This window comes from Pieris napi, chromosome 1, assembly GCF_905475465.1.
Source record: "Pieris napi chromosome 1, ilPieNapi1.2, whole genome shotgun sequence".
Classification (NCBI taxonomy): Eukaryota; Metazoa; Arthropoda; class Insecta; order Lepidoptera; family Pieridae; genus Pieris; species Pieris napi.
The window spans coordinates 14760359-14787624 of record NC_062234.1 but is presented as its reverse complement, the minus strand read 5'-3'; the positions used below and the strand labels follow the sequence as shown (position 1 = coordinate 14787624).

Genomic DNA, 27266 nt, shown 5'->3' with positions numbered 1-27266 from the left:
TTTAACTAGTTTCTACGCAACATGTTCCATGTTATTCCTTTTTTATGGAGGGTTAATAAATACCGCTTACACTCATAGATATACCTCTAAGGTACCAAGACAATAAAATGCTGGCGGAATATTTATACTTAAAGTGATTAAAATACCGATAAGTGTTAAATAGTGTGGATGAGTTTGTGGAATTCCGTCTCCGCCTCGACGACGACATGATGGACTGCCCTGACACCGATAAGGCCAACACAAAGAGACCTAACTGTTTCTGACAGGATGACCTGACTTCACACGGGATGTCTTATTACCCACTTTCAGGCTTCGCAATCAATCTCAGCCGGCCAAAGGCGTCGCTCGTCCATATGGCTATTTTAGAAGTGTAACTTAAATTAGCATTGGGAATGTATGGAATACACAATTGTATTAATCGTTCACCTGCAATAAACGACGTCCGCGGTTGACGATCGGTTTACTAATTTGGCTTCGGCTGTTACGTCTGTAATGCAGATCATGAATTGGTGTACTTGCATATTTTATGCAAATTAAGAAAATTTGTGCATAACGTAACATGGCAACACTCGCGCTATATTTTTAACCAGGCTGTCATTTCTCTTTAAGATTATTGCTACGAATTCTCTTTATTAGTCTAATTAATAAGTTAACATGTAGTTCGTTTGCAGAAGCCACTGATAAGTTTTACTATTTTAAAGGGCTCGACGTGTTAACGATACCGTTACATAATTCGGCCGAGAAGTGCATCAAATAGTAGTTGATGTACGGCGAGAGAGATGGTGGCGCGTGGTAGCGGGGCGGTGCGGTCTCAGCTCTGCGCCCACGACTCTCACCGCCTTATCTCTCGCGACCTCTGTCGTGTCCGGACGCGCACGACAGCCGTGCTCAGCGTCGCTTTAACTCGCGCGTAACGCGCTATGACGCCCTTTACGATACTAACTTGTTCAGTTGATTATTTAAACCTGATTTTTATTAAAAGTGTGGGATGTAGCCCAGAACTACAAAAGTGACTCGATTTTTGATTATTGTTGTGTTAACTGTAACCGAAAAAGTAATACTTTGTTCCGTTCGTTAAATTAAACTCGACGATGGTGTCCGAAGGGGCTCTGCCCGTGGTTTGGTGTATGCGTGATAATCAATTAGTACCACATCAGGTATCTGGTGTTAAATTACAAGGTGTCGTCACTGGGGCTCACATAGCGGCCGTAACAGACTTTTTACGCATGGTAGCCGGCACCCCGATAGTTTTACCACATACCACGTTTCCAGAAAACATTGAAAATGACCTTAATGAAGAAAAAGAAAACACTTCAAGACAAAGGAAAATATCAATGCAAGTGGAAGTTCCTTGTGTTTTCCTGTCCGAAAGTGCGTTACAAATGGCCAAGAGTCGACATAATTCCTTAGAAGATAAGGTAACGTTAAAAAACTCCAGTACAAACTATACCGATTCGCAAAATACTAGAGATAGTGTAATGACGCTTTTTAATGCAACTAACAATGACATGATGGACGAGGTCTCGTCCACTGGCCCTAGTATTTCACACTGTACTGAAAATATCACTCAAAGAATAACTAGAATAATAGACTTAGATAATTTAAATAACGAAGAAATTAATAACGATCCAGAAAAAGAATGTTCGCAAAAAATAACGAGGATAATCGAGTTTGAAGATAGTCATTCGCCTGTTTCCAAAAGTAAGGAGAACGAAGTGCTTCAGAAAATTACCAGGATAATAGAATTTAGTGATAGTAATTTATTTTCCAATAATCATGGCGAGGATGGCCTTATCGATCATAAAGTCTTCAAATCGAAATCTATCGATTCTATTCTTCCTTGTATGGCCAAAATAATAGAAATAGAAAACGAAAAATCTAATGAAAGACGAATTTCTTTAACGAGTGAGCGAGAGATTAGATGTGGTCTCGATCATTTCAACGAAGATTCTGTAGCAAAATTCAGACCATTGCAAAGAAATAGATTTAGCGTCGATTCCTCTTGCTCCGAAAACTCTTACGCGAATATTGAGACCATTAAGAGTTTACAGGATGATAGAAAAGGGGATATGTTTGAAGATCTTACAAATACCGAAGTTCACACCAAACCCATTATTAAATCGCGGTTTAGGAGGAAAAAAACATCTGTTTGCTCCATTGGTTCGTCGGATTGTGACGAAGAAATAGACGTAATTTTTAAATCTAAGCCAAAATCTAGTCAGTGGGTTAGTCTCGATTGGATCCCTCCACATAAAGAAGAGCCAGTGAATACGCAGGTCTGTGATAAAGATGATTTTATTTCTAAGTGGATTGCCGAACAAAACTCTCAAAGCTCAGGCATTTTGGCGGACGAACGGCGAAGAAGCCTTCCGCCGAAATCGAACGAAATATATTTACAAACGATGAGAAGGTTCAGCGATGGATTACAAATGTGCAAAGAAGATGCAGCCAGCGACTCGCCCGCCACCGTCAAATGGAGATGGCACGATTTAGTCAAACGGCATTTGCAGCTTCTGAAGAATGATAAGGGCTTTAGAAGACAGCGAGGTAGTTGGATGCGCACCGCCCGAAGATTGTCACACTCAAACGTAAACAATAGTAGCTTGGACACTTTTCCATTGGATACATATATGAAGCTGAACTCTATGCCGTAAGTGATTTAATTCATTGTCACTTTGTTTAGCCAAAATTAGTTCAATGAGTAAGATTTAAATGTGCATCTCTGTAAGACGCCAGGTCGATCTACTTTACTAAACGTATGTTTGTATAACGTTGTACGAAACTGGTTATCAGCTTTTCTGCTAATCAATTCCGATCTCCTCGTCCGACAAACTCTTTACAGAACATGCATTGACATAGAAATGCACTAGCGTATTCTCGTGAGTCTGTTAATTAAAGTATGAAGCGCGTTTTGTTTGAATAACTGTTATATCCATAGCCAGAAATACTTGTTTCATCGCTTAGAAGTGAGGCTCTGAACGCGAGCTTATCGTGGAGTGTGTTACGAGAGCAAGTGTCGAACACGCACTTCCGCAAGGCCGTCTGATTAGAATGCAGGGAGCACGCGTCCAAGGCTATGTCTGTTCGGTCGCTGCACCGGTCGATGTCTTCCTCTCGGCACTTTGGCGATTGGAAGTCAACTCAGGAAATGAACCGTCAAGGTGACACTCACGAAATCTGTATTTGACCCATCGGAAGCGATTGTGATTTAGTTTTATTTGTTTCCTTATTTCCTGTCCAGATTAATTCAATAGTTTCTGGTATCTTCCAATTATGTTTATAAAGGGGTCTCTCAACCAAAGACGAACCGCGACGATGCCGCGCGAACTTATTAGATATTAAGACTACGTATACGGATGTGTTGTTAGGTGTTAGATTCCCATATTAACCTTGAGGGTTGTCTGCTCATTGCTCTAAAGTTTCACTACTATGTACCCATTTAATTTATCTCTACTCCTCGTTGAGTCTAAATTAAGCCTATAGCAGCTTATATAGAAAGTATACGGTGTACAGACTCTTAATTACACCACACCTATATAAGAACAACTATTATGGAAAGATTTTTTATTCATATAGAATCACAATGTCGAACGTTAATAGACCGTTTAAGAAAAGACAAAGGTATAAACTCTTTCGTTCGGCCACCTTACAATTTTTTTTTTTTTAAATACTCCATTATTCGTTTTATTGGCAGCAGCAATGAGCTATATTGATAGTGATTAATGGTACATGTTTTGAATTTATTAATTAGCAGATAATTAAAAAATATGTCTTATCGAATATGATTATATCGTCTGATTATAGCTTCATAATCAGTGTTACTATTTCGCTTGAGTCAAATCCACGTAATTATTTATCAAAAAAACATTATTGTGACCAAGTCAGTGTTTGAAAACATTTGAAATCGTGCCGTCCACTGTTCTACTATGACACCTATTGCTGTGTTATTTCGCAATGCCATGACGCCGTCTATAGTGATTTGTGATACACATCATGGATGCTTGGGTATTCGAAGCTGAAACGAGACGCGCACTGAATAAAAAGTAAATACGCCTTGCTCTTACATGTGCCATACAAAAAACTAAATTAATAATCATATTGTAACTGAAGCCGAGCTCTTTTCACTTTCACTTAATCGAGTTAGGTATTATTTAATATTCAAGTACCTACTTATCGTAACGCAAATTCACAATGTCAGCTTTTTTGTGTCGACAAGTTGCTTTCTAGTCAAGTCAAGTTTCAAATTGACGGATGCTAATCATTGTATATTTCTATCTCGAATTCGATTCTGTATCTGTTGCACTTATTTCGTAAGGTACAATGAAACACCCTAAACCTACAAGTTATTAATATTTGAATGCGTTTTTTCATTGTTTAAACCACGTGGTCAGTCTTATCACAACGACCCATGGTGTTCGTCTTGCTAAAGAACAATACAACTGGTTTTATCTTTTGTTTTTGCTTTTTGTTTGGAGACTTACCATGCTGTTATATTCATCATATAACTTCAGCTATTTAAAATGTCTTGTTCTAGAGGCGGATCATGGAATACTTGCGTCATCTCAAAAAGTGGTAAACTTAGAATGCGTTGTGCCAATTTTTGCACTGTGCCTAGACCTAATATAGCGTCGGTAATTATAAAGGAACAAATGATACTAACGCGTAACGACTCATTGTCAAGTTCGCTAATGTCATCGTTATTTACCACCACCACCACCTCACCAAATACTAATCAATTGAAATACGTCCCTATAGCTATTTTACTTTCCTGTTTATCCGTCTATAAATAAATGTGTATAATTTTGCTTTTGTTTGTTTAAATCCTTAGAAAACAACATTGTATATGCGGATAAACATTATTATGCAAAAGGCATAATGTCATATATGTATCGTAAATGAGCCATTTCTCCGAAACCTTCAGTTTCATTCAATATGCGACTAACAAAAGTGGCAATGGATGTTGTTACGATATGACCGTTTGTGGCACTGACTCAATTACATATATTAAAATATATTTTGGTTAAAGGAAAACCCAGAGAATTCCGTTTCGAGAATACTCAATTCATTAATTGTATTTGTATTATGAATCATTTTAATTGCTTAATGTACTGTCAATTGGTACCTCCGACCTAGGTGAAGTTATGATGCCTATTGGGAAAACCTCATTTTAAATTCCGTGCCAGCCATATTCGTCCAATTGTTATCCTTATCTTTTATTTATGTGACTAACTAACGGACAAACGTCCGTATATTGTGCTTTTACCGTTCGCTTTATTATATTTAATGGGGTTTTTGGTTCACGAATCTCCTTACATCTTAAAAAATGCGCTAAATATGATTTAAAGGCAGTTGGTCCTCGTACAATGTAATGTAACTTCATCGCTTGCCCTTGCCAAGAAAACTGTTGAAACCTAAGTGAGAAAAAGATTTGAAAGACAACACGAGATAGATCCCGTTGATTAATGTAATTCGTTTCGTTTTCTAATGATAATGGCTTTTGACATAGTATTGCAAAAATATTTTCTACGAGAGCATTCGCAATAAAAACAAAATACAATGGAAAACAAAATGCCAAGCGGGATGTAATTGCTTAGATAAATGCTTCAATTCTAATTACTACTCAATTGTTCCCATTGTTGAAGGCACGTGTACCTACGTCGCTGTTCTTTTCCATCGATATAGGAAATAATTTACTAAACGTACTAGGGCGAATCTCTAATTTGAAATTGCACGAATTTAAATGATTATCAACATGATTTGCCGAAGATAAGTAGTTTGCGAATACTTTTACGCGATATAAGATGTCAGCAATAAAGGAAGCTAGTCATATTTGCTTGACTCTGTTTGTACTTTCGAATGTATCCAATAGAATCTATTCAAACAAAGAGACCAAAGAAAGTCCTGTTTCTATATTGAGTTTTGTATAACATTCAATGCACTTTATTTGTAGTGAAGTTGCGGGATAAGTCGGTTTTTATTAAATGTAGTTCATTAGTATCAAGTATACACTACTTAGTGAAAGAAACAATTTCTTCGTCTGTTTGCGGAATGTGGAAAGTTGTTTGATAAGATCTGATAAATGTGTGAAAATAAATCTTAATTCTTGATGTCGTTAAAGTAATTTGAATTCACAATCCGAACTAATAATATACATTACAAACCAGTTCTAAGTAAATGTTTAGTTCATGACTCACTTGAAAGAAAAACTTACGTAGCTGCATTGGACGTGCATGTTTTTATTGACCGAAACGTAGGCGCAGGCGCATATCCGATTTTGTCATGTCACACTTGATAGAGACAATGCGATCTAGAGAACCGATATCTTATACGAAATGCAGGTCAAGGTCAGGTTGTCGTCTGGTCCAGCGGGGCTCGCGCACCTCTCGTTCAGTTTAAGACCCGACGAGTTTAATAACCGTGTTCATTTCGAACCTGATATTAATAGAATCGGAATCCTAAACATCGCTAGCAAGTTTTGTATAAGCAACGAGTTATGTTCGCTTCGCTGCTTCCGATGCAAATTTATTACACAAGACAACCTAAATGGCTGCAGCTAAATTATACGTTATAATTAGAAACTGCTAAAACTCTTGACCTTGTTTTAAGTACTGTTGAAATCGTTTTGTTTTCCGTAAATCCACGATGCCGCTCCTGGAGTAATAATATGAAATATAGAGTAATGTAAATTGTGCTCTATTAAAATGACGATATGGCAAGATAAGTGAGGATAAAACCTCTCCAATTCAATTAATCAATTCTACTGGTGTGTCCGTAGCCAACCTAGCTAGGCCTTCATTCAGGCCTAGTCTGCAACAGATCTGTGACCCTTGGAATGCCCTTAGCACGTGACGAGGACTCTGCCGGTAATAAACCTAGTCTCGATACTCAATAGTCACAACACAGCTTAGTTTTCACGGTGCATTTTTATGATTATTGTGACACAGCTCCTTTACCAATAATTATCCTTTTAGATTTTATCGTCAGAATCCGACATTGAATTATAATAAGATCGTAGTTTCCCTTTGTTATATATTTTTCTTTTGACGATGCAAGTGAACTAGGAAAACCTTGTTTTTATTTGCCCCTTCGTTCTTCTTCGTAACTTCAGATTGTAAGTTGTCAATCTCTTAAAGTTTATGTAGTTATTCAATCTGTGCCTCTACGTTATCCAATAAACAATTAAAACTCACCGTCACAAACGTTATAAAACCTTGATTATTTTACCAAACGATTCTTCTATAAAAAAATGAAATATTTCATTATCGAACCTACTATTATTATAAATCGTTGAAATCCTGTCAATAGCTGCTTAACAAGAAAAACAAAAAGAATTGCGTCCCTTCCCGTGAACACTATTCAACACATAATATTTAGACCAGTCATTATAGACATTCGAAATCGAAAATTTGATAATAATTCCAAAAGTTTTCAAACTTCGGTCAAGTGAATGGTACATTGGGACGACAATAAATCTCATTTTGCAACCTTGTCCGCAGTCCGGAACATTGTTAAAATTGCAATTAAATTAATTTTTGCTGTATGGTCGTGAAAAAAATTCCAAAAGTTCTGCAAACTTGGGGAAGTTTTCGATATAATATTTCATATCACGTATAAAATTTGCAACCAACCTTATTTATTTTATTTTCGATATATCTGTCAAATTTGCAGAACTTTTGGAATGTTTTCCTTCAGTTTAATAAAGAAAAACATTAATTTTTAATAACAAAAAATGTTCCGTACACTTAGGTTGGTTGCAAATTTTATACGTGATATGAAATATTATATCGAAAACTTCCCCAAGTTTGCAGAACTTTTGGAATTTTTTTCACGACCAAAACTTATTTTTAACAATGTTCCGGACCGCAGAGCAGGTTGCAAAATTTTATAGTTTGTTTTAATACCACTCCCGACCTTACATCAAAATTTGAAAACTTTTGGAATTATAATGAATTAATTGTCTTGACTGACTGGACTAATTGAGATATTAAAATAACAAACGGGTCTCGTCCCTTATGGGTTGTAATTGTATGTGAAACATGGTCTCAATAAACTTCACTAATTAAAAATATAAATATCAGAGCTTACTGATAAGTGGATGTCGACGGACCACGTCTGTAATTTGAAATTCTCAACAATCTGCTATTGTATTGTGTAGTACTGGAATTTTGCAACATTGCTACTAAGAAATACTTAGCGCGTTACTTACACGTCGTGTAACGTGAATAGTATCAACGCTAAACATGCACTCGCTTTTTTATATATTATACTAGAATTGTTTCTTGTATCAAATTTAAGAATGACTAACAGAAAATGCAAATCGTTAAATGGTGTAGTGTCATATCCTTTCGAGATTTCACGTTAAAATCAGTTAAACAATAAGCAAGTATTCGCGGCGCGTGAGTGCGCCGACAGAATACGGAATATTCATTAATTCGTCGCTGTTGAGTCATCTCGAAGCTTTCTGGATAGAGGGACAGTTCCAATAATGAAATTGTTTTATTCATAATTTCTTTTCGTACGAACATATATATAATATATATCGTACGTAATGAACATTAATTTATGTTTTCTCCACAGATGGTATTTCCGAAAAATAAAACGAATTGAAGCAGAGAAGAAACTACTCCTGCCGGAAAATGAACATGGGGCTTTTCTGATTCGTGATTCGGAAAGTCGACACAACGATTTCTCGCTGTCGGGTTAGTGCAACCATTTCCTATATTGTATTCTGTGCCTATATGTTTTATCTATCTATTCAAATTCATTGTGCGTTCTGGAAAAAAGGCGTAAAATGTGGCAACTCTGTGCGTGATAGAAACCGAGGGCAATGGCTAGATGTACAAAGTGTGCGCCCTTCGACGATTGAATCTTCATAGTAAACCGGTTAAGTTTTTCAAGTTCTCTGGCGTCGTGGGAACAAACGGACATGTGTAAAGGCCTAGAACGATAAATGCCCACTCGTGACTGACGACTAATTAATTTTAAAAACTTCATTACTGCATATTCATGTCTTTTTATTCTGACGCAATTATAAGTGAATTGTTAGGACTGCCAGTGTAATAAATTATTGATTCAGTGTGTATGTATTTAGAAGGGACATAGAACTCTCTTAGCTCAGGCCGTAGCAAGTGATTTTATTTTCAGAATTACATCTCGTCAGTTACTAACGTTGAATTGTAATGAAATCCTACATACAGTTCAGTGGCTCTCGCTCGAATTGTAACAGCGTTGAGAGACGACTTAAATTATGTTGCGCCAATCTGCTATATGATTGCAGACCACGTCGCGTCGGCATGTACTATTACCTCATAATACTAAACTCATTATTCTGGAAAGATAGAACAACCTGTAATACCCCTTTAATATGTTTTATGGAATCGTTATTGTAAAGAAACGAGGTGTCCTTGGCTATAATTAGTGTTAGGTTTGAAGGCCTACCACGAAAACTGCTTTTGTTCTCTTGCCTTAGTTGTTTTTTGACCTTAACATTCATGCACCACTAATGCGTTACATTCATTTGCATAAGTATTAACACCTGACAATTACTTTTTCCACTTTATTCCTTTTTATTTATTCAAAGTCAAACACAAAATAACTTTATTCATATAGGTATAATGTAGATACAAGTACACATATGAACGTCAGAAACGAAGTTAATTTAATTCTAAATTTACATTTACTCAGTCCTAAGTCCTAGTAAGGCGGGTAACCGTCGCATGTTAATTGTTTCATTATTAATAATAACAACTATCATAATAAACGTATATCAGAGTAAAAGTTACTATTATTCGCTGAAATCGTCGTTAATAGATTCTGCGTAACGCGTATAAAGCACGATTACAATGGGGGATATAAACGTCTAAACACTTTCTCAATCATTAAGGAAAGTGAAATTTGTAATACGTTATTAAGTTTTGTAGTATTCATAAATTATAACTCAATTGCGGTGAGCTGTCTTAACAAAACATCAGAAGGCACATATATACGAGGGGTGATCCAAAAGTAATGATAATCAATATGAAATAAGGATATTTTAAGTAAAAAAAAAAATTATTTCTCTACATAGTCTCCTAGCAAGTCAATACATTTAGTCCATCTTTTTTTTAAACCCATAATTCCCTTTGAAAAAAATTCTTTGTCTTGACCCTCGAAAAACACCTCTACAGCAGTCATCACCTCGCTATCGTCGTCAAATTTTTTGCCTCGGAGGTATTCCTTGAGCCGGGGAAAGAGGTAAAAGTCACTGGGAGCCAGGTCTGGCGAATAGGGTGGGTGTTCGAGCAATTCGAATCCCGTTTTTTGAATGGCAGCCATCGCAACGGCGGCTTTGTGAGACGGTGCGTTGTCTTGGTGAAACAACACTCCAGCTCTGAGTTTGCCTCGTCTTTTTTGTTTGATGGCCTCCCGCAATCTTCTTATTTGGTCTGCGTAGTAAGAGCCTGTAATAGTGGCTCCTTTTTCCAAGTATTCCACCATTATAATTCCTTCGGCATCCCAAAAAACGGACGCCATAACCTTTCCTGCCGAACTTGACACCTTGAATTTCTTCGGCGTCGGGAAGAGGCTCGTTTCCAAGTCCTTGACTGTTGTTTAGTTTCCAAATCAAAATGATGGATCCAGGTCTCATCCATGGTCACGAAACGAAACAAAAAATTTTCCTGATCCGTCTGGAACTTTTCGAAATTCGCCCTCGAAATGTCTACTCGATTTTTCTTTTGCTCGTCGGTTAACATTCTCGGCACCCAACGCGCAGTGACCTTTTTCATATGCAGCTCGTTTGCAAAGATTCTTTGAACACCGCCATATGAGATCCCTGTGATCTCAGCTACATGCCTTATGGTCACTCTTCGATCTGCCAATACGACATCTTCGACTTTTGTAACGTTTTCCGCATTGAGGGACGTGGATGGGCGTCCCTCGCGATGTTCATCTTCTGTGGATGTTCTACCCAGCTTGAACTCCTTTACCTAGCTTGCAACTGTGGAATATGGAGGAGCAGAGTCCCCCAATGTTTCCACTAGGTCGCTGTGTATGTCTTTGGTAGACATTTTTTTCAAAAAGAAGTACTTTATGACAGCTCTGATTTCGTTTTTCTCCATTTTGATGTTTACTTTCCGTCTGTTCGTATTCAAATGAACGTACCTGCCGGAAATCGTGGCCTATTTATATGATTTTTTTATGCTGAACTAGTGGATATATGAGGAAGCTAAAACAATTTTTTTCATATTTTTATATGCTCTACAAATAACCGATTATCATTACTTTTGGATCACCCCTCGTATATACTTATACTGAGCTGAGCTAAGCTCAAGTTAATAAGAGCTTCTGTAAAACTTGAAGGGGGGGTCGAGCGAGGATGCAACATTATGCTTATTAAATACATAGTTAGTATGGCATTGGACTGTTAATATAGTGATAATAAGTTTTATTATATTTTCATTATACATAACAATCGACCGGTAATTTTTTCCTTGAAAAATGATTGCGAAACGTCTTGCACAATACAGTGTGTGTAATCACTATCTAATGTTATCTGGTAATTACATATTATTAAAAATAAATACACATTTTTAACGCATTTCTATGTTAATCGCTGACATTGAATTAAAATCTACGCAAAAATTTTGAAATGCGTTTTATTGAAATAATATTTATAGGTTTCTAATGGAGCATTAATATAATAAACAACACACACACTTATTGGTCGTATTAACGCCTCGGCAAGAAGACTCGGCGAAGTGGGGCCACTTCTGAGAACTAATTGTTGTATTATAAAGAGGAAAGATTTGATTTTTTGTTTGTTTGAAATGAATAAGCTCCGAAACTACTGGACCGATTTCAAAAATTCTTTCACCGTTGGCAAGCAAGCACACTATTCCCGAGTGACATAGGCTATGTTTCATTTTCAAAAAAATTAGGGATGCTTACTAAAACTTGAATAATCTAACCCAAGGTGTAAAAAAATAAACAAAAACCTTCCTTTAATCGGGTGCGCTGCGAAAACTATTAATGATAAAACAAAATGATGTATTAAAAATTTTCAGGACACATCACTATCTATAAAAATGCATGTCTCTATCTTTTATAGTTACGTCACAAAAGCGTCCTTTTATTCATTTTTTGGAACGAAGTTCCTTATCGCGCGTTGTGAAAGGGGGCTAGACGGAAAAAATTCTTACGAAAAGTTGTCACGACACTTTTTTGCTATTTGCTATTGTAAAACACCGGTTCTCGTCCGATCACCAAAGTTAAGCAACGCCGGGCGAGGTCAGTATTTGGATGGGTGACCGCCTGGAAACACCTCGTGATGTTGGCTTTTTCTTTTCTTTTCGTAGGGACAAGAAATTAAAATTATTTTTGGAATCTCTTAACTAAATTATTCGAAGTAAACGTACACCAGAATCCCTGTACAATAAATGCGGGGTCCCTAGTTTCCTTGCAAAATACAATACCTTTAAAATTATTCATTGTAATTCTGCGAATTCAAAACTTAGTGAACTAATATAACAACGAGAACACCTTCTACAAGGAGATGAACCAGTTGAGACTGAATTAAAATATCTGAACCACGAAATACGAAATATGCTTATTAATTGTGCCACTTAATTTTATATTTAGGTTATTTTACTATTTAACCCCAGCGTAGCACAAGGACATCATACTTCTTCCTCTTCTAGATTCCTGGTCTCTTAAAACTTTAATAGACGATGAAATATAATATTGGTGTCGAGAAAATCTATCATACTGTTATGATACCATTTAAAATATAAATTAATCGAAAGGAACTTCGTTCCATCCGGGTGTCCCTTGACACCTCTCAAGTTTTTTTTTTTATTAAAATACCACCGCTAGAAAAGGCTCTTTATTCGTACCTAGGTATTGATTCTTATCAAAATAAATACCAACGTTTCACATAAGCTACAATTTAATGGCATAACCACCAAAAAAGCATGGTGGATTGGTGTTCTCCTGCCGATTCTCTTGAATAGTTTACTACTATGTAATATAACAAAAATCTTAGCCACAGCAACGCTTGGCCGATTCTACTAGTTCTAAATAAATTCATGTTTTACGCATACTAAAAGTACGTTCATTTATTTGTTTGTCACCGGGACTGTGCTTAGTCACGAGAGAGAATCCTTTTGGGAATCAAGTATTAAATTCTAAGAGTGGTCAAAATTACATATATATACACTGGTGGTCGTATAATTAGAAACACTACCAACGGTCCTTTACATTATGTAAGACACTTTACCTCAATCGTTTTTATTTTTTTAAACAATAAATAGGACAACAAAATGTTCAACGATTTATCATTTATTAGAAAAATAATATAAATCCCGTTACATAAGTGCAGTTTCAATATTACATTACGGACAAACATTAAAATCGGTTTTAAGGTATGAACTATAGTCAACTAATTAGAAACAACAACAAAAAGTATTAAATACTATATTTTTAAGTATTAGTAATTGGTATTGTTATTTACGTAATAGCAGTATCCTATAGCCTACCAATAGTTATAAATTATATTTAGTGGCGTAACCCTTATTTTCAATAACAGCACTGCAACGACGTGGCAATGATTCAATCAATTTCATGCATTTTTCTAGAAGGATTGAATTCCATGCTTCAACAAATGCTTTATATAGTTCGTTTTGACTGGTGTTACGTTTGTTTGAAACTTTCTTTTTAACAATATACCAGAAATTTTTTATCGCGTTTAAATCCGTTATCGTTTATCGTTAAAAACGATTTGAAAACATTAGATTTGACATACGCTGTTCGCTAACGGCCAAAATTAATAATGTATCCTCAATCTATGATTATAACCAATCTTGGACTGCTTCATATCTAAAGACCGATCTCCAATCTGCATGCCAATAAACATTTCTGCTATCCGATTGTTTATTTGACAAAAGATTGACAGCAATCTTTTGCGTGATCCTTGCCTCTCGACCGCGTTTCGTTCAATGCAATATGTTGTGTTCAAGCATACCAAAAGTTTGCTGTTTTTGGAACGAAATAAAATAAGTAAGACTAATAGGGTCTGTTTCACAATGTATGGATAAAGTAGCAAATAGCTATGCAACGTTTTGTTTGTTTTTTTGTTACGAACAAATAAAGTTACAAAATTCTATAGAAAAACATAGGACCTTAACCTTTTTGTTGGTCATTTAATATTACTTGTAACGAAACGGGCTGTCATTTTCATATGGTATTTTTGTTTGTTAGGTTATTGAGTATTTTAGTACATATTATTACAAATATAAATTTTCTCTGAGTAGTTTGTGTATCTTGTTTTTGTGATTCGAGGTTGGTTCTTTAACTTAAAAAAATGTCTACGCAAAAACGTGAAAGAAGCGTCAATTTCAGCCGGGAAGAAGTTGACCTTCTAACTTCGCTTGTTGCTGACCATAAAAATATATTAGAAAATAAAAAGAGTGACTCAGTCACCTGGCAGGAGAAAGAGCAGTGCTGGAAGACGCTGGAGGCGCTGTTTAATAGCACAAGTGGGGTAAACTTTCGCAGTGCTAAAGCTTAAAGAGGGCTACAAGAAAAAAGTCTGCCTTGATACATGCTGAAACATATCGTACAGGAGGTGGCCCTAGTGCTGCTACTCCTCTTACCCCGATCTCTATCGAGGAAAAAGTCAAAGACATGATATTGTTGTCTGTCGAAGGAAATGAAAGTCAATTGAAAGGAAGAGCTTCTAAATAAGAGAAAGCAATGGGCATTTGAAGAGGAAGAAAGAGAGCATAAAAGATAATTATGGGCCATAGAAAAAAATATATTGTTAAATAAATTAGAAAAATAATAGATTTTGTGCCTGGAGCGAGGATGTATTGTATTAAAAATTTGTATTTTTATTTAAATAAAAGCATTGAATTTTTATTTAATTTATCTCAAAAATGTTGTAATTTATAAAATATTATAGTAATAAAGCAAAATAATCACTTATAAGATTACTTCGCACACTTGCATTTCCCACGTTGTCAATTGCGCTTTGATCAATATCATCAGCTTGTTCATCTACTTGTTGCAGTAGTTCAAAATGTTCATCTCGCATATCAATAGCAATATTGTGCAACACTGCACATGCCACTATCACGGCTTGTACACGAGATACTTGAAGCAAAACCTTTTTTGACAAACCGATTTTTTCCAAACACCATATTATGTCCTTTCCACCACATTTCTGCTTCGTATTTGAGATTCGTTATAAAGATGTTCTGCTGGAGTCTTGAGGTTTTGAAGTGGAGTTAGTAGGTAGTATCTATAGTAACAAATATTTTTGGTTGTAGCTAATATTTAAAATTTGTTTACAAAAGTTGATGAAAAGATGAAACCTGCAAGAAGTCATATATGATAGACATCACTTTGTGTAAAAGTGTCTCCAAAGCTTCTTTTGTTAACCTAAATCTAAATGTGAATTCGGCGTCATTCAGGCTCTGGATATAATAAATTCTTGTCTTCTTATGTCTTCGCACAGAAGTACGTTGTCTTCTTCCAGCTTCAGAATTACTATCCCAATCGGATAATTGCATTTAAACTTCCAAATCACTATCACTAGAACTGGAAGATGACGAAGATGAATAAATTTTCCCAATGAATATTAAGTTAGGTCGCAATCCCAAACCCAAATCATACGAGTTTCACCGATATCAATCCGAGATTGATTTGGCCAATCGAAGCACTGTCAAAATGGACAGATAGGTTGTTGGCATGAGTAAACATTCATTTTCATACAGAGGGCAATCTTCAATCTCTTATCCGCCCTCTGAACGATTGGTTGAATAATTAGATTGGTATCTCAGTTCATGTATTGAATATTGGCATGCTTTTCTTTAGAAATGGATTGAATTGTCAGTCTATGACAGCTAAAATTGGATTGAGATTGCATATTGGTTTTGGCCGTAAGTAAACATTTGACGCTATTAGCCGTGTGTTTAGAGTCATTGTCATGCCCCAAACTTTAATGTTACCGCCACCGTGCTTGACTATACTCCTTGTGTATATAAAATTAAAAAGAATTGTTTACAAGACGTCTAACATAGCGCTTTGCATCGTAATTTATCATACATAATATTTATTTTTGTTTCATCTGAAAATAACACTTTTTTCCAATCTCGTACCGAATAATTAACATATTTTTTAGCGAATAATAATTAATCGCTTCTCTCGGTGTTGCTTGGTAAGAAGTGGTACCTTTCGAGAGATTCCATTAATGTTCGGCGTATCAGTCTCGACGAGATGTTTCTCGGGTCATCAGACAAAAAAACTTGATTTATATTTTTATATTATAATCTGGTACGAGCCTTTACTTAGTTCTTTTTTTGCAACCCGAACGATTAGCGTATCTTCTCTGGGAGAGGTTATCTTGGCCGAGCCTTTCTAAGAACATTTTCAACAGTTCCATGTGTTTTATAATGATCAATTGCATTAAAAACTTTCTTAACAGAACAATTTAAATGCTCTGCTATTATTATGCACGCCCACTTAGGTCCTATATGTAAATTAACAATCATTTGCCTCGTTGACGCGTCACAACTTTAATATTTGCCCATTTTGAACAAAATAAAGTTCTAATTTAATTTTGAATTACCGCCAAAATAATAGAAAAAGCCAAGAAAGAAATGTTATTCTCCAATTTCAAAAAAATAACAAGCTATGGATGCTTTTTTAAAATGTTTCTAATATTAGGCGTCCAAGCGGCCAGTAACAGAAAATAAACTCCTACATGTGTACGACTCATTTTGTAATTAAAAGTAAGACATGTTTTACATTTTATGCATTTAATGGGTTTTTTTATTTGATTGGCTAAATTATTGCATTATTATTAATTATTGAATGTGTATATTTTTTACGAACATTTGTACGTTGAAGTTATACTTTCTTTATTCATAAGAAGTGTTTCTGATTACATGACCACCACTGTATATGCCCAATAATATCTTAAAACTATCCGAAAATTTATTTGTTGATTTTAATCGAAACTCAATATAATTGATGCTTACTTGATTTCCTCTTTCGTGAAAATGTTCAATAATTTTCATTTCAAGTTGAAATAGTATGTTATAGATTTTGATAAAACAAGTTTCTTACAGTCCGCGACGGCGACACGGTGAAGCACTACCGCATCAGACAGCTGGACGAAGGAGGCTTCTTCATCGCTCGTAGAACAACCTTCAGGACGCTCCAGGAGCTGGTGGAGCATTACAGCAAGGATGCGGACGGCCTCTGCGTCTCGCTTAGCAAACCTTGCGTTCAGGTGTGTTTCTTAAATAGCATCGACCGTCCTCTCTGCGCTTAGTTTGATTCGACGTCCCGCGTAAATGGAAAATATATCAATTTGAATATGGGTGTATGGAGAGCCGTCTCTCATCGTAAAATATGAAATACTTAATGGTAATTATTATGCATATAAGTACATAAATTATTATCCAATATACGAAAGGTGAAACATTTTACGTGAAGGGATAGACCATTGTGCTCGAAGACGTGTAGGATATCGAAGCTCGGACGATCGAAGTTAATTCTGCGAAACGGTTAAACTTTTTTTTAATCTAATAAATACGTCGTTTAAGAGTTGACTTATATAACAAAGAATGACATCAACCCGTCGCGTATTAATTAAATGTGAATTCCGCGCACTTTTAATTATTGAGAGTAATTCTTCTAAGGAACATACATAATTCAATAGAAGCGCGGTGATGCAGCTTTTGAAGAATGTCAAACGTTTTGAAGTTTCCAATGTTATGCAACGCTCTCGTCTAAAGCTGACCGGCGCCAAGGTCGTGACCCCGCTTTCATTGGACTCTATATTTTGTAATCGATTCGATAAAACCACATTTCGCGAAATATATCTATGAACGGCTCTAAGTTGAAATTTAGTTAAAGTTTAGTAGTGGGTGCAGTTACGTCATAACTCATAGAGCGCCGAGTCCGTATGTGCTGTAACAGGTTATATCATTGGTATTGTCAAATATGTTTCTATTTCATTTGAATCTTATAAAAGACAAGAGCAGAGTTCGCCCTCTCCAAAGAAGTCTCACTTGCATGCGGCAGACATGGAGATAATAAAGAAGAATAGCAGTTATGCGAATGAAGCGTTTTGTTCACGTTGATTATTATTGACGCAAAAGAATCACTTTATTTTATATTTGACACGACATTACGATTTCCTCGAACGTTATCTGTTGATGTTTCATTTCGCCGGCAGACTCAAATTGTCAACTATTAAGATTTTTAATAAACTAAAAAATAAGATGCATTAAGACTAGAGCTGGTTAATTAATTCTCTGTAGAAATTTTTTAAAATCCAGTTACATTTTTGAAAGTTGCAAGACGGGAACCAGAAAATAATGATGTGCAGTCGCACCGTTAATTAATTATGTCCGTAGATGAAAACAACAGGGAATGTTTTCCAAAAATCGCCAAAATCCGGCGTTGGTAATAGTCGCGTTCGCTACTCGAATAACTTAAAATAACTTTTACAGAGGATTCGTTACGCTTTTCAGTAAGGAACGGTTGATTATAATCGCACAAGGTCAATGTAATTATATATTGTTTTTTTTTTAGTTAGAATTATGAATATTGGTCGAATGCGACCTTTGAGGGACGAGATATTTTTAAACCTTAAAATCGACCGAATTCGAAAAATGTATTCAACAAAAAAGACACTTCAATGTCTGTTAGTAAGTTATTAACAATCTTCTGACTTTGTAATTAATCAAAAACAATTTATATTTATTAATTGCGACAAAGCGTAAATTATTCTACGTCTACGTCATTCTTCTATAAAGCAATTTTCTAGAGCATAATATTTATTTGCAATGTATTCGTTTTCCTTAATCAGGTATTATAATTTTTTGGCCAGGTATGTGTGCCATCGTTGAGAATTTATTGCGAGAAAAGCCCGTACATGCATTTCGCATTTAATAAGCGATAATACGAACGGAGGACGAGGGATATTAAAAGGAATTGTGCAATAACTCACTCGCGACTCTATTACGTCGGCGAAAATGATTTGCTAAAGTTTGACAAACTAAACGTAAACAACATTTAATTATTGCATAATTCGTTGGTTCCATTCAATAGTATTTAGTGACAGATATCATTAGTGTACGAATCGACGATTGGATAACGAGCCAATGATATAACGCCTCGTTCGATAACAGTAATTTTATATTACCGTTTAAATCAAGATTGTTTATCGAATCGTTGCGTATTGCGTATGAGACGTCGAGTCTCGGATTTGTGGTCGGTCGCCATTATTACCGTCGGTGTTAGATTACGTGAGGAGAATAAAAATATATCATATTGCAAATACGCAGCCGGCCCGTCTCCCCTAACCGACACGTCGTATACTGCGATTTAAGTGTACAGCAGCAAAAGTATTAGAGCCGTATCGTAGAGGAAATTTCTAGTCAGCAGAGAGTCTGCCGACGGTCACGTGGCTAATGGGCACTCGTGGCTGACATTGGGGACACGTGAAAACATACAATAGCTCACCACTCAAACGGCCATACGTAGAATGAACGACTCGATAATAATAATTCATCGCACAATGAGCCGGAGAGTAGGTCTACGGACTCCGAGTAAAAGTAAGTCTCCGGTCCATCGTTAGTCATGTTTATTTTTACCTTTTATGTATGGTGCACGTTTATTTGACGTACATCAACACGACCTATTAATATTCATACTTTATTGGCACTCGGGCTCGTTAATGGTTAAACGATTCTCGCTAGAAATTAATGTTAATTTCGCACGGCGCATGCTCTATTCTTTATACCTGGATCACGTTTAAGGCGCCGTCTAACCGTCGTTTGACTGTCACTTTGAAGACTGCTTCGGAAATTTAAAGGAAAACTATTATCGACTCTTAACTAAATTTCAGGTCGAGAAACCCGTGACCGAAGGTCTGTCTCACAGGACGAGAGACCAATGGGAGATCGATCGTTCCTCTCTGAAGTTCGTCCGAAAACTCGGACATGGACAATTCGGGGAGGTGTGGGAGGGTCTATGGAATAGCACCACGCCCGTGGCCATCAAGACCCTCAAATCTGGCACCATGGACCCCAAGGACTTCCTCGCCGAAGCGCAAATCATGAAGAAACTCAGACACAACAAGCTCATCCAGCTGTACGCCGTGTGCACGCTCGAGGAGCCCATATACATCATCACCGAGCTCATGAAGAACGGGTCGCTGTTGGAGTATCTGCAAGGTGCCGCAAACTAATCGCAAATTCATTATTTTTATCACGTATCGGTCGATCGAACGAGAGAATGATCCTTACTTTCCGACGCAGGCAAAGGCCGCGGCCTGAAGCTCCAGCAGCTGATCGACATGGCGGCGCAGATCGCCGCGGGAATGGCCTATCTGGAGTCGCAGAACTACATCCACCGGGACCTCGCCGCCAGGAACGTGCTCGTGGCCGACGCCAACATCGTCAAGATCGCCGACTTCGGCCTCGCCAGGCTGATCAAGGTATTTGCCGACTTCCTTTTATTCTATTCGGTCGGGAATAGTAAACGTCAAAGGGGCTCTTTTAATCATCGTAATTGCAATGACGCAGGAGGACGAGTACGAGGCTCGCGTGGGCGCGCGCTTCCCCATCAAGTGGACGGCCCCGGAGGCGGCCAACTACAGCAAGTTCTCCATCAAGTCCGACGTGTGGTCCTTCGGCATCCTGCTCACCGAGCTCGTCACCTACGGCCGGACGCCCTACCCGGGCATGTCCAACGCCGAGGTGATGCACCAGGTGGAGCACGGGTACCGCATGCCCTGCCCGCCCAACTGCCCGCCCGCCCTCTACGAGATCATGCTCGAGTGCTGGCACAAGGACGCGCTCAAGCGACCCACCTTCGAGACTCTGCAGTGGAAGCTCGAGGACTTCTTCACGATGGACAACTCGGAGTACAAGGAGGCGTCCGCCTACTGAGCCCGGCCCGCCCTGCCCGCCCGCCGGCACGCGCCGCCCGCGCCGTGCCCGGCCCACCACCGGGGCGACCGCCGCGTGCCGCCCGAGCTGACGCTTCACGCCAGCGCCTCGCTGCAGCAGCTGCAGACGCAGCGGCCGCGGCGCCCGCTGCCCCACTCGGCCACGCTGGCCGCGGTGCCCCTCTGTCCCCACCGCCGGCCCCGCTCGCCCCCCCGGGGCCGAAGGCTCGAGGGAGAGTCGACTTTCGCGCTTTCGTTTCCGACGTGAGTCCGAGCGGAGACGCGCGTCCGAAGCGAACTAGGTTCGGCAGGGATTTATTATTATTATTTCGAAGACTAGGGATGGACTGATTCGCTATCTATATATATTTATCTATCTATCGCCTCCTCCGATTCGCTCCGAGAGGACGTATTCGTAAGAGTTAATTTATGTATCTGTAGCAGTAGACTTCTCTTTCGGTCTCGCCCATGTAAATATCGTCCTCCGCTCGGCCATAGAGCGCAGACGCTCGGGCGGAGGCGACCCGGGCGAGGGGAATTCCCAATTTTATTTAGTTAGCCAATCTAAGAGCGGTTCGCGGTTTCGAGCCGAACTGAGGTCTCATTACCTCCGAGTATTGATTAATTATATTTTAAGCAGATAATGTAACGGTTACGATAATTATACATATTACACTCATTTGTAAAGATTTTTTAACACTAAATATAAATGTGAAATAAGTTTTGTTTCATTCGCCCCTCCTCCCTCCCCCGCTCCCTTCGAGTCCCGGACTCCCCCGAGGGTCCGAAATAGAAGACGACGAGGATTCAAGACTCGAGTATATTTTGCAATTTATAAAACACATTCGACAGTTGCGACTTGCGCTCGTCGCTCAGCCCCCCTTCGGCCTCCAGCTCGCTCAGGCGACGCACGTTCTCTTCTATTCTCGATATTAAATCTTCACGTTCGCCGTCGTCCAGCTTCATCCTTTTGGAACGAGGTCGCTCGGCGTCGGCCGACGGAGACTCGTCCGAGAGACATCCGTGAGAGAAGCGATGACTCCGGACGCTTCGCAACCGAAGTTCAAACTGCGGAGTTCCACGGCGAGGCTCTCGATCCGCAGACGGACCGACCGAAGTCGGATCTTCCCGAACGACTCTGTCGACTCTCCGGAATCTCTCGAGCGTGACGAACGCGTGTCGGCGTATCGGGTCGTCCGCTTCCAGCGACTCGGCGAACACGTCTCGCGAGAGAGCGTCCCGGGGGACGAGGCCTCTCTCGTAAAATGAACAGTACTTTTGAAACAAAACGAACGCGACGTTCTCGTCGCCGCTCCTCAGCAGGTCTCCGATCGTGCCGTGGATCTGAAAAAAAAAGTGACGATCGCGGTCAAATCGAGCTCGATCCGGTCGAGCGCAACGAAGACACCGGAGACGGGCCCCACCTCGCGGACGGCCTCTTCGGACAAGAGAGGGCCGAACGTTTCGGTGAGGGCGGTCAATCGCCGAATCCTCTCGCCCCGGAGCGCCTCGTCGCCCTCGTCCGTCCTCGACTCGCTCCACAGAGTCGACAACGTTCCGGATATGAGATCCGTCGGCCTCTCGCCCGCGACCGGATTCGACGGCGGCGACTGAAAAATTCAAATTTATGACGTTATTATTTAAAAAAAGTGCGGGCGTACAAAGTACACATGTCAGAAGTGAAACTTCTTTGGCAAATTCATTTTTAAGTCTCGTTCATATTTATACAAATCTAAAACTTTAGATTTCCGAGACTTAAGAGGGAGGGAAAAAGGAAGATAATATGTTAGGAATTTAATTGTCACTAAAATATTAATTAGTGTTATTATTATAAAATTTATACAAATTCAATTTTTTTTTAATTTAATTTTTCTTCGATAAGAATAAAAACACGTGGCATTTTAATTTACAATTCGTCATTTGAGTTTTCAATAAATTATTTTGCATAAAATATAAAATACCACTTTCATAAATTCTTTTTTTTTTAGAAATTTTAATTTTAAAAATAGAATTTCTATAAGGTAATTCGCTTTTCTCGCTCAATCAATTCGGTCGTCTCTCCGGTAACGTTAAACTAAATCGACTCACCGCGTTTTCCATTTCATCGATATCGAGGCACCCCTTCAGCATCGTCACGAACGTCCCCACTGCGCTCCGCCCCCCTCCGACTTCTGTCGGCGTCAATGCCGACCATAAATCGAAATGATCTTCTATCTTGTACAAATTTAATATCCTATCCTTATCTCTTCTCGCGCAAAGCCCGAACAGATTCCTTATGACTCGGGTGAGGTGAACGTTTTGCGGAGATCGGTGAAACGCCGGCTTCCGAGCGAGGCTCCGATACACCTCGATCAGGGCCGACGCGGTCTCCGCCACCAGTGTGGAATCGCTCGACCTGCGTGAGATAGCTTCGTGTTAAAAACTCGCGTTAAACGAATACAAAACGGGTCTCGATCGTTTTCGACCGCCCACCTCATCGACAGAATCCACAGATCGGCCGCGAAGAGAGCACCGTAGCAGTCGGTCTCCAACAGACTCGTCAACAGGAGGCGTTCCAGCGCCGCGTACCCGTCGCCGCTCAGCGTCCTCGCGAAGGCCGAGCCGACCGTCAGCGCGTACTCGTACAGACCGAACCTTTTATTGTCGACTTCCATTTCTATTCCGACGTTGAACCAGACGTGGCCTGGAATTAAAGGCCGCGATCACTCGACCCGAAGTCGCCTCGAGGCGAGGCCCGTCGCCGCTTACCGTCTGGCAATAGACGAAACATTCGGGACATCACGTTCAGTCTCGTGTCGCTCGGTGAGATCCTCATGACGTCCGTGAGAAGAATTAAGTAGCCGATAAACTTCTCATTCTCAAATTTGACTTCGTTCACTTTGCAGATGTCCTAAAACAAATGATTCATTTCACGAATAATGAAATAGTTCACGTCGTTAGAACTTCTGACTAGCGAAACTAGATAATTAATGACAATATCGCTGTCCACTCACATGAATAAACGCTTCTTCGGCGGCTAAGGCGTCGACCAAGGCCACCGAAGGAGCTCTCGTGTTTTCTTCGATGACTTTAGTTATTTCTGAGGGAGTCTTCAAATATGTTTCCAGGTAGGACACGTTGTACCTGAAAAATATTTTTATCTTTGTGTTAGCCTATATATTATAACCACTTCTATATCTGAATCTGTTTTACGGACGGCGCTTTGAGGTTTTCTTCCGCTTGAGAATAATCTAAAAGGGTCCCTTAATCCTCGGTACAGTGAAATAATTATAGTTTCAGTCTTTCTTTTCAATTTCAAATAGTAAAGAATTGTATTGCAATGCAATTTTAAATTAACGAAAACCTTTAATCAAAATGTAACTTACGTGTTTAGAAATATTAAAAGGTAAATTATCTCATCATTATAGTGAGTTGCCTTTTTAAAGATATTGCATAATTTAGTTAGAATTTTTATTCCGAAGCTGGCGACTTTCACCGGTCTAATTACAGTCTTGCCTGCTCCATCTGGGCACGTCTAAAGCACAGGACACAAATAAATTAATTTTTAAAAAAGAAGTCATAAGAAGGAATAAATTCTATGAATAAAATGAATTTTGCTTGTCATTTATACCTCTAATACATTTTTCATGTTTCTCCTAACCATCTCACACAACATATCCACACAATTTCTATATATGTGCTTGTCTTCAATGTATTTGCAATATTTATCACATAATGCTGTGTAAGCTTTCCATTGTTCTGCCATTGTCTTGATATCTAGGTTTTCTACCACTTGACTAATTTTCAAATTAATGTCTAGTACTGAAAAACAATAGCAGGATAGCAATCACAACAAACTTTTTACTTATTTTAAATGTTTTGCTATGAAATCCAAACATTGAAAAAATTAGAACATCTTGTTCTCAACATCAACAAGACAAACATGTTTGTTTCGCTTACCTTCCAATAAAACCCCTAAATCATCTGCTTGACTCAAATCAAAGGTGAAATGTGTTTCTAAGGACATCAGGTAAGTGAGCTGTAGTTCATGGCATGTTCTAAACAATTCTTTTAGTTGTCTTTGTGCTTTCATAAGGTATTCACCATATACACATTCACTGAAATGGTCACAAAAAATATTTACAAATTAATAATTTAAAAATTATATATTAATTTAAAACTATGACAATTAGACCAATTGCAATTATTGTGATGCAGCTTGTACAATGTAAAAATATTGAGTATTATTACAACATTTACCTGGTCTTGCAATAATTGAAGACAAATAAAATTATACATCCAGTGGCAGTAGGATAATGCTTCATGTTTGAGCACACAAAAGGTACAGATGCCAATACTTTCCTAATAAAGTCTGAGAGCATTTGCAACAAACAACCTGCATTTTCTAGACAACTCAATAAGTAATTACAATTCAAGGAATCTATAGAATTCATAGCTGCACATAAACACTGAAAGTATGAAAATGTTTTCATTAACTATATTTTAAACAAACTGTATTTCTATATTTGCAATAAAGTATTAATAAATAATATATATAGTTGGTAAATAATTTTTTTATTTAACACACTTTTATATTCAACAAGCCATAACATAACAAACCTGTTCGATACAAGTTTTGCACTCCAAAATTACATTATTTAAATGGTTGGTTGTACATCCATCTACATCACAAAGTGAGACTTTTAGTTTTGAAATGAGTATTTCATATGACTTAGTATCCATCTGTATTGATTTTAAGGAATATCTCAGAATTATTGCAAAAATAACAATTGATTTCAATACTACTTAAATATTCATAGTATGAAGATGGATTCTGTAATGGTTATTAGTACTACTTAATACTTTATTATATTGTTACTACGTAAATAATTTTGAGTATTGAAGACTGTTGTGGTATGTTTGAAAAGGATACTAAAGGACGATCAAAATCAAGATTTTCTTGCGTGTCACTCATCGTAGTTCTATGGTATTATATATTAAAATAATTACAATTCTGTACTGACTACTGAGCCGTACCACTAAAATAATATGTAATATTTATTACTACCACTAGTTAATATTTATTTTACAGTTTACACAGAACTTGTTGTTATTACTTTTTTTTATGGCCTGGTTACTGGTAATGAGACCTTAAAGGCTGATTTACACGGGGTAAGTAGACAAGTCAGTCGCAGCGCCAATGTCGGCGCCGCGACTGACTTTAACTGTTTACATGAAGTAAGTAGTAGTGGTGCGTTTCTCACGATGACCACACGTGTGTGAAGTCAGTGGGAAAAATGAATTCGCGAAAACAACTGAAACGACGATTTAATTATTTGTTGAAAAATGTATTTATTTATTTACAATAGCATTTTTTATAAAGCCGTCCAGTTCTTGAAACCACTTGACTTTTGGGACATATACGTTCCCACTAGCGCCAGATCTGGTGGATTTTTGTATCTTGTCGAGCTCTAAATAATATGTAGCCCTTATGGCTTTAATTTTATTTTTTACTTCAGTAGAAGTGAGCCCTTCGATTAGTATTTGTTGAGCCATATTTTGCAACGCTGTTGACCGCATTTCTTTATTGCGGTAATTTAGGGATTTAATATCCCAAAGGCACTCGTTTTCGCCATATAATTTCACCAATTTTAAGGTTTCGTCTTCGCTAAGCTTCATTTTTATCGCCAGCAAAAAAAACGTGGTCACTCTACAACGCACCGGCAGTGACTAACCAGTAACCACGCACTGACTTGTCTGTTTACACGGGGTTTATTTGGCTGGCGCGGGGGTGCGCGGGTGGTGGGGGGCGCCAACTGACTTTAAAATATTCGTGTCCGAATATTCAAGTCAGCGCTGACTTCAAGCCACTGTACTGACTTCAAATCAGTTTACACAGGGTTTTTTTCGGGTCAGCACTGACTTGCCTCGAATTTGTAGTCAGTTACTGACCCTGTGTAAATCAGCTCTTAAGCTAAGTCTTATTTTCGGTCACATTTTTTCACTTATTTTTCTGTATTTTATTTCACATGTTATTTAACGTTCCACTTAAGGAGTGAATCAATATAAGAGTTTTGTGTTTAACAAACAAATTAACTATTTTTTCCGTTAAACAGAGTTTTTCGATATAACTAATGACGTTATAGAGTCACTGTACGAACATCGTACGAACAGAATGATTGACTAATCCAATACTTATGATTCCTGCTTTTCCAGTAACGGGCATATTATTAATTTCTCAAATATTTACACACCTTTTTAACCTCTAAACTAGTGAAATAAAAACGAATACACTATATCTCAATTTAAGCGATTTCATGTAAAACCATTAAATAATCGTAAT

General features: G+C 38.1%; 2 protein-coding genes and 1 pseudogene across 6 annotated transcripts in view; 1 reads left to right on the top strand and 2 right to left on the bottom strand.

Moving 5' to 3' along the window:
• Positions 1 to 21664, top strand: part of LOC125056559 (tyrosine-protein kinase Src42A) — a 31682-nt gene extending 10018 nt beyond the window's left edge. The window contains exons 1-6 of one of the 3 annotated variants that reach the window (XM_047659755.1): positions 828 to 2650; positions 8578 to 8699; positions 17109 to 17272; positions 19901 to 20228; positions 20313 to 20491; positions 20580 to 21664. In XM_047659755.1, the coding sequence (XP_047515711.1) occupies positions 1092 to 2650; positions 8578 to 8699; positions 17109 to 17272; positions 19901 to 20228; positions 20313 to 20491; positions 20580 to 20945 (2718 nt within the window). In that variant the 5' untranslated portion in view covers positions 828 to 1091 and the 3' untranslated portion in view covers positions 20946 to 21664. Of the gene's footprint in view, positions 1 to 827; positions 2651 to 2726; positions 3162 to 8577; positions 8700 to 17108; positions 17273 to 19900; positions 20229 to 20312; positions 20492 to 20579 lie in introns of those variants that run through there. The other 2 variants (XM_047659926.1, XM_047659840.1) reach the window with 2 other exon arrangements.
• Positions 15974 to 16568, bottom strand: LOC125056917 (annotated as a pseudogene).
• An 84-nt stretch (positions 21665 to 21748) lies between the features above and the next one.
• On the bottom strand, positions 21749 to 26864 carry LOC125056728. Of its 3 annotated transcripts, XM_047660037.1 has the most exons (13): positions 26041 to 26864; positions 25857 to 25962; positions 25544 to 25666; positions 25184 to 25392; positions 24884 to 25041; positions 24555 to 24745; positions 24310 to 24458; positions 23938 to 24067; positions 23693 to 23834; positions 23417 to 23627; positions 23033 to 23339; positions 22369 to 22554; positions 21749 to 22288 (listed from the first exon to the last, which is right to left on the bottom strand). In XM_047660037.1, exons 2-13 carry the CDS (start codon positions 25896 to 25898, stop codon positions 21752 to 21754), a joined length of 2385 nt encoding a protein of 794 aa, XP_047515993.1. In that variant the 5' UTR covers positions 25899 to 25962; positions 26041 to 26864; the 3' UTR covers positions 21749 to 21751. The 3 variants fall into 3 exon arrangements, with proteins under 3 accessions (XP_047515993.1, XP_047516068.1, XP_047516147.1); XM_047660112.1 differs by lacking the exon at positions 26041 to 26864 and having other exon boundaries at positions 23417 to 23600; positions 25857 to 26027; XM_047660191.1 differs by lacking the exons at positions 25184 to 25392; positions 26041 to 26864 and having other exon boundaries at positions 25857 to 26027.
• Positions 26865 to 27266: the final 402 nt, after the last annotated feature.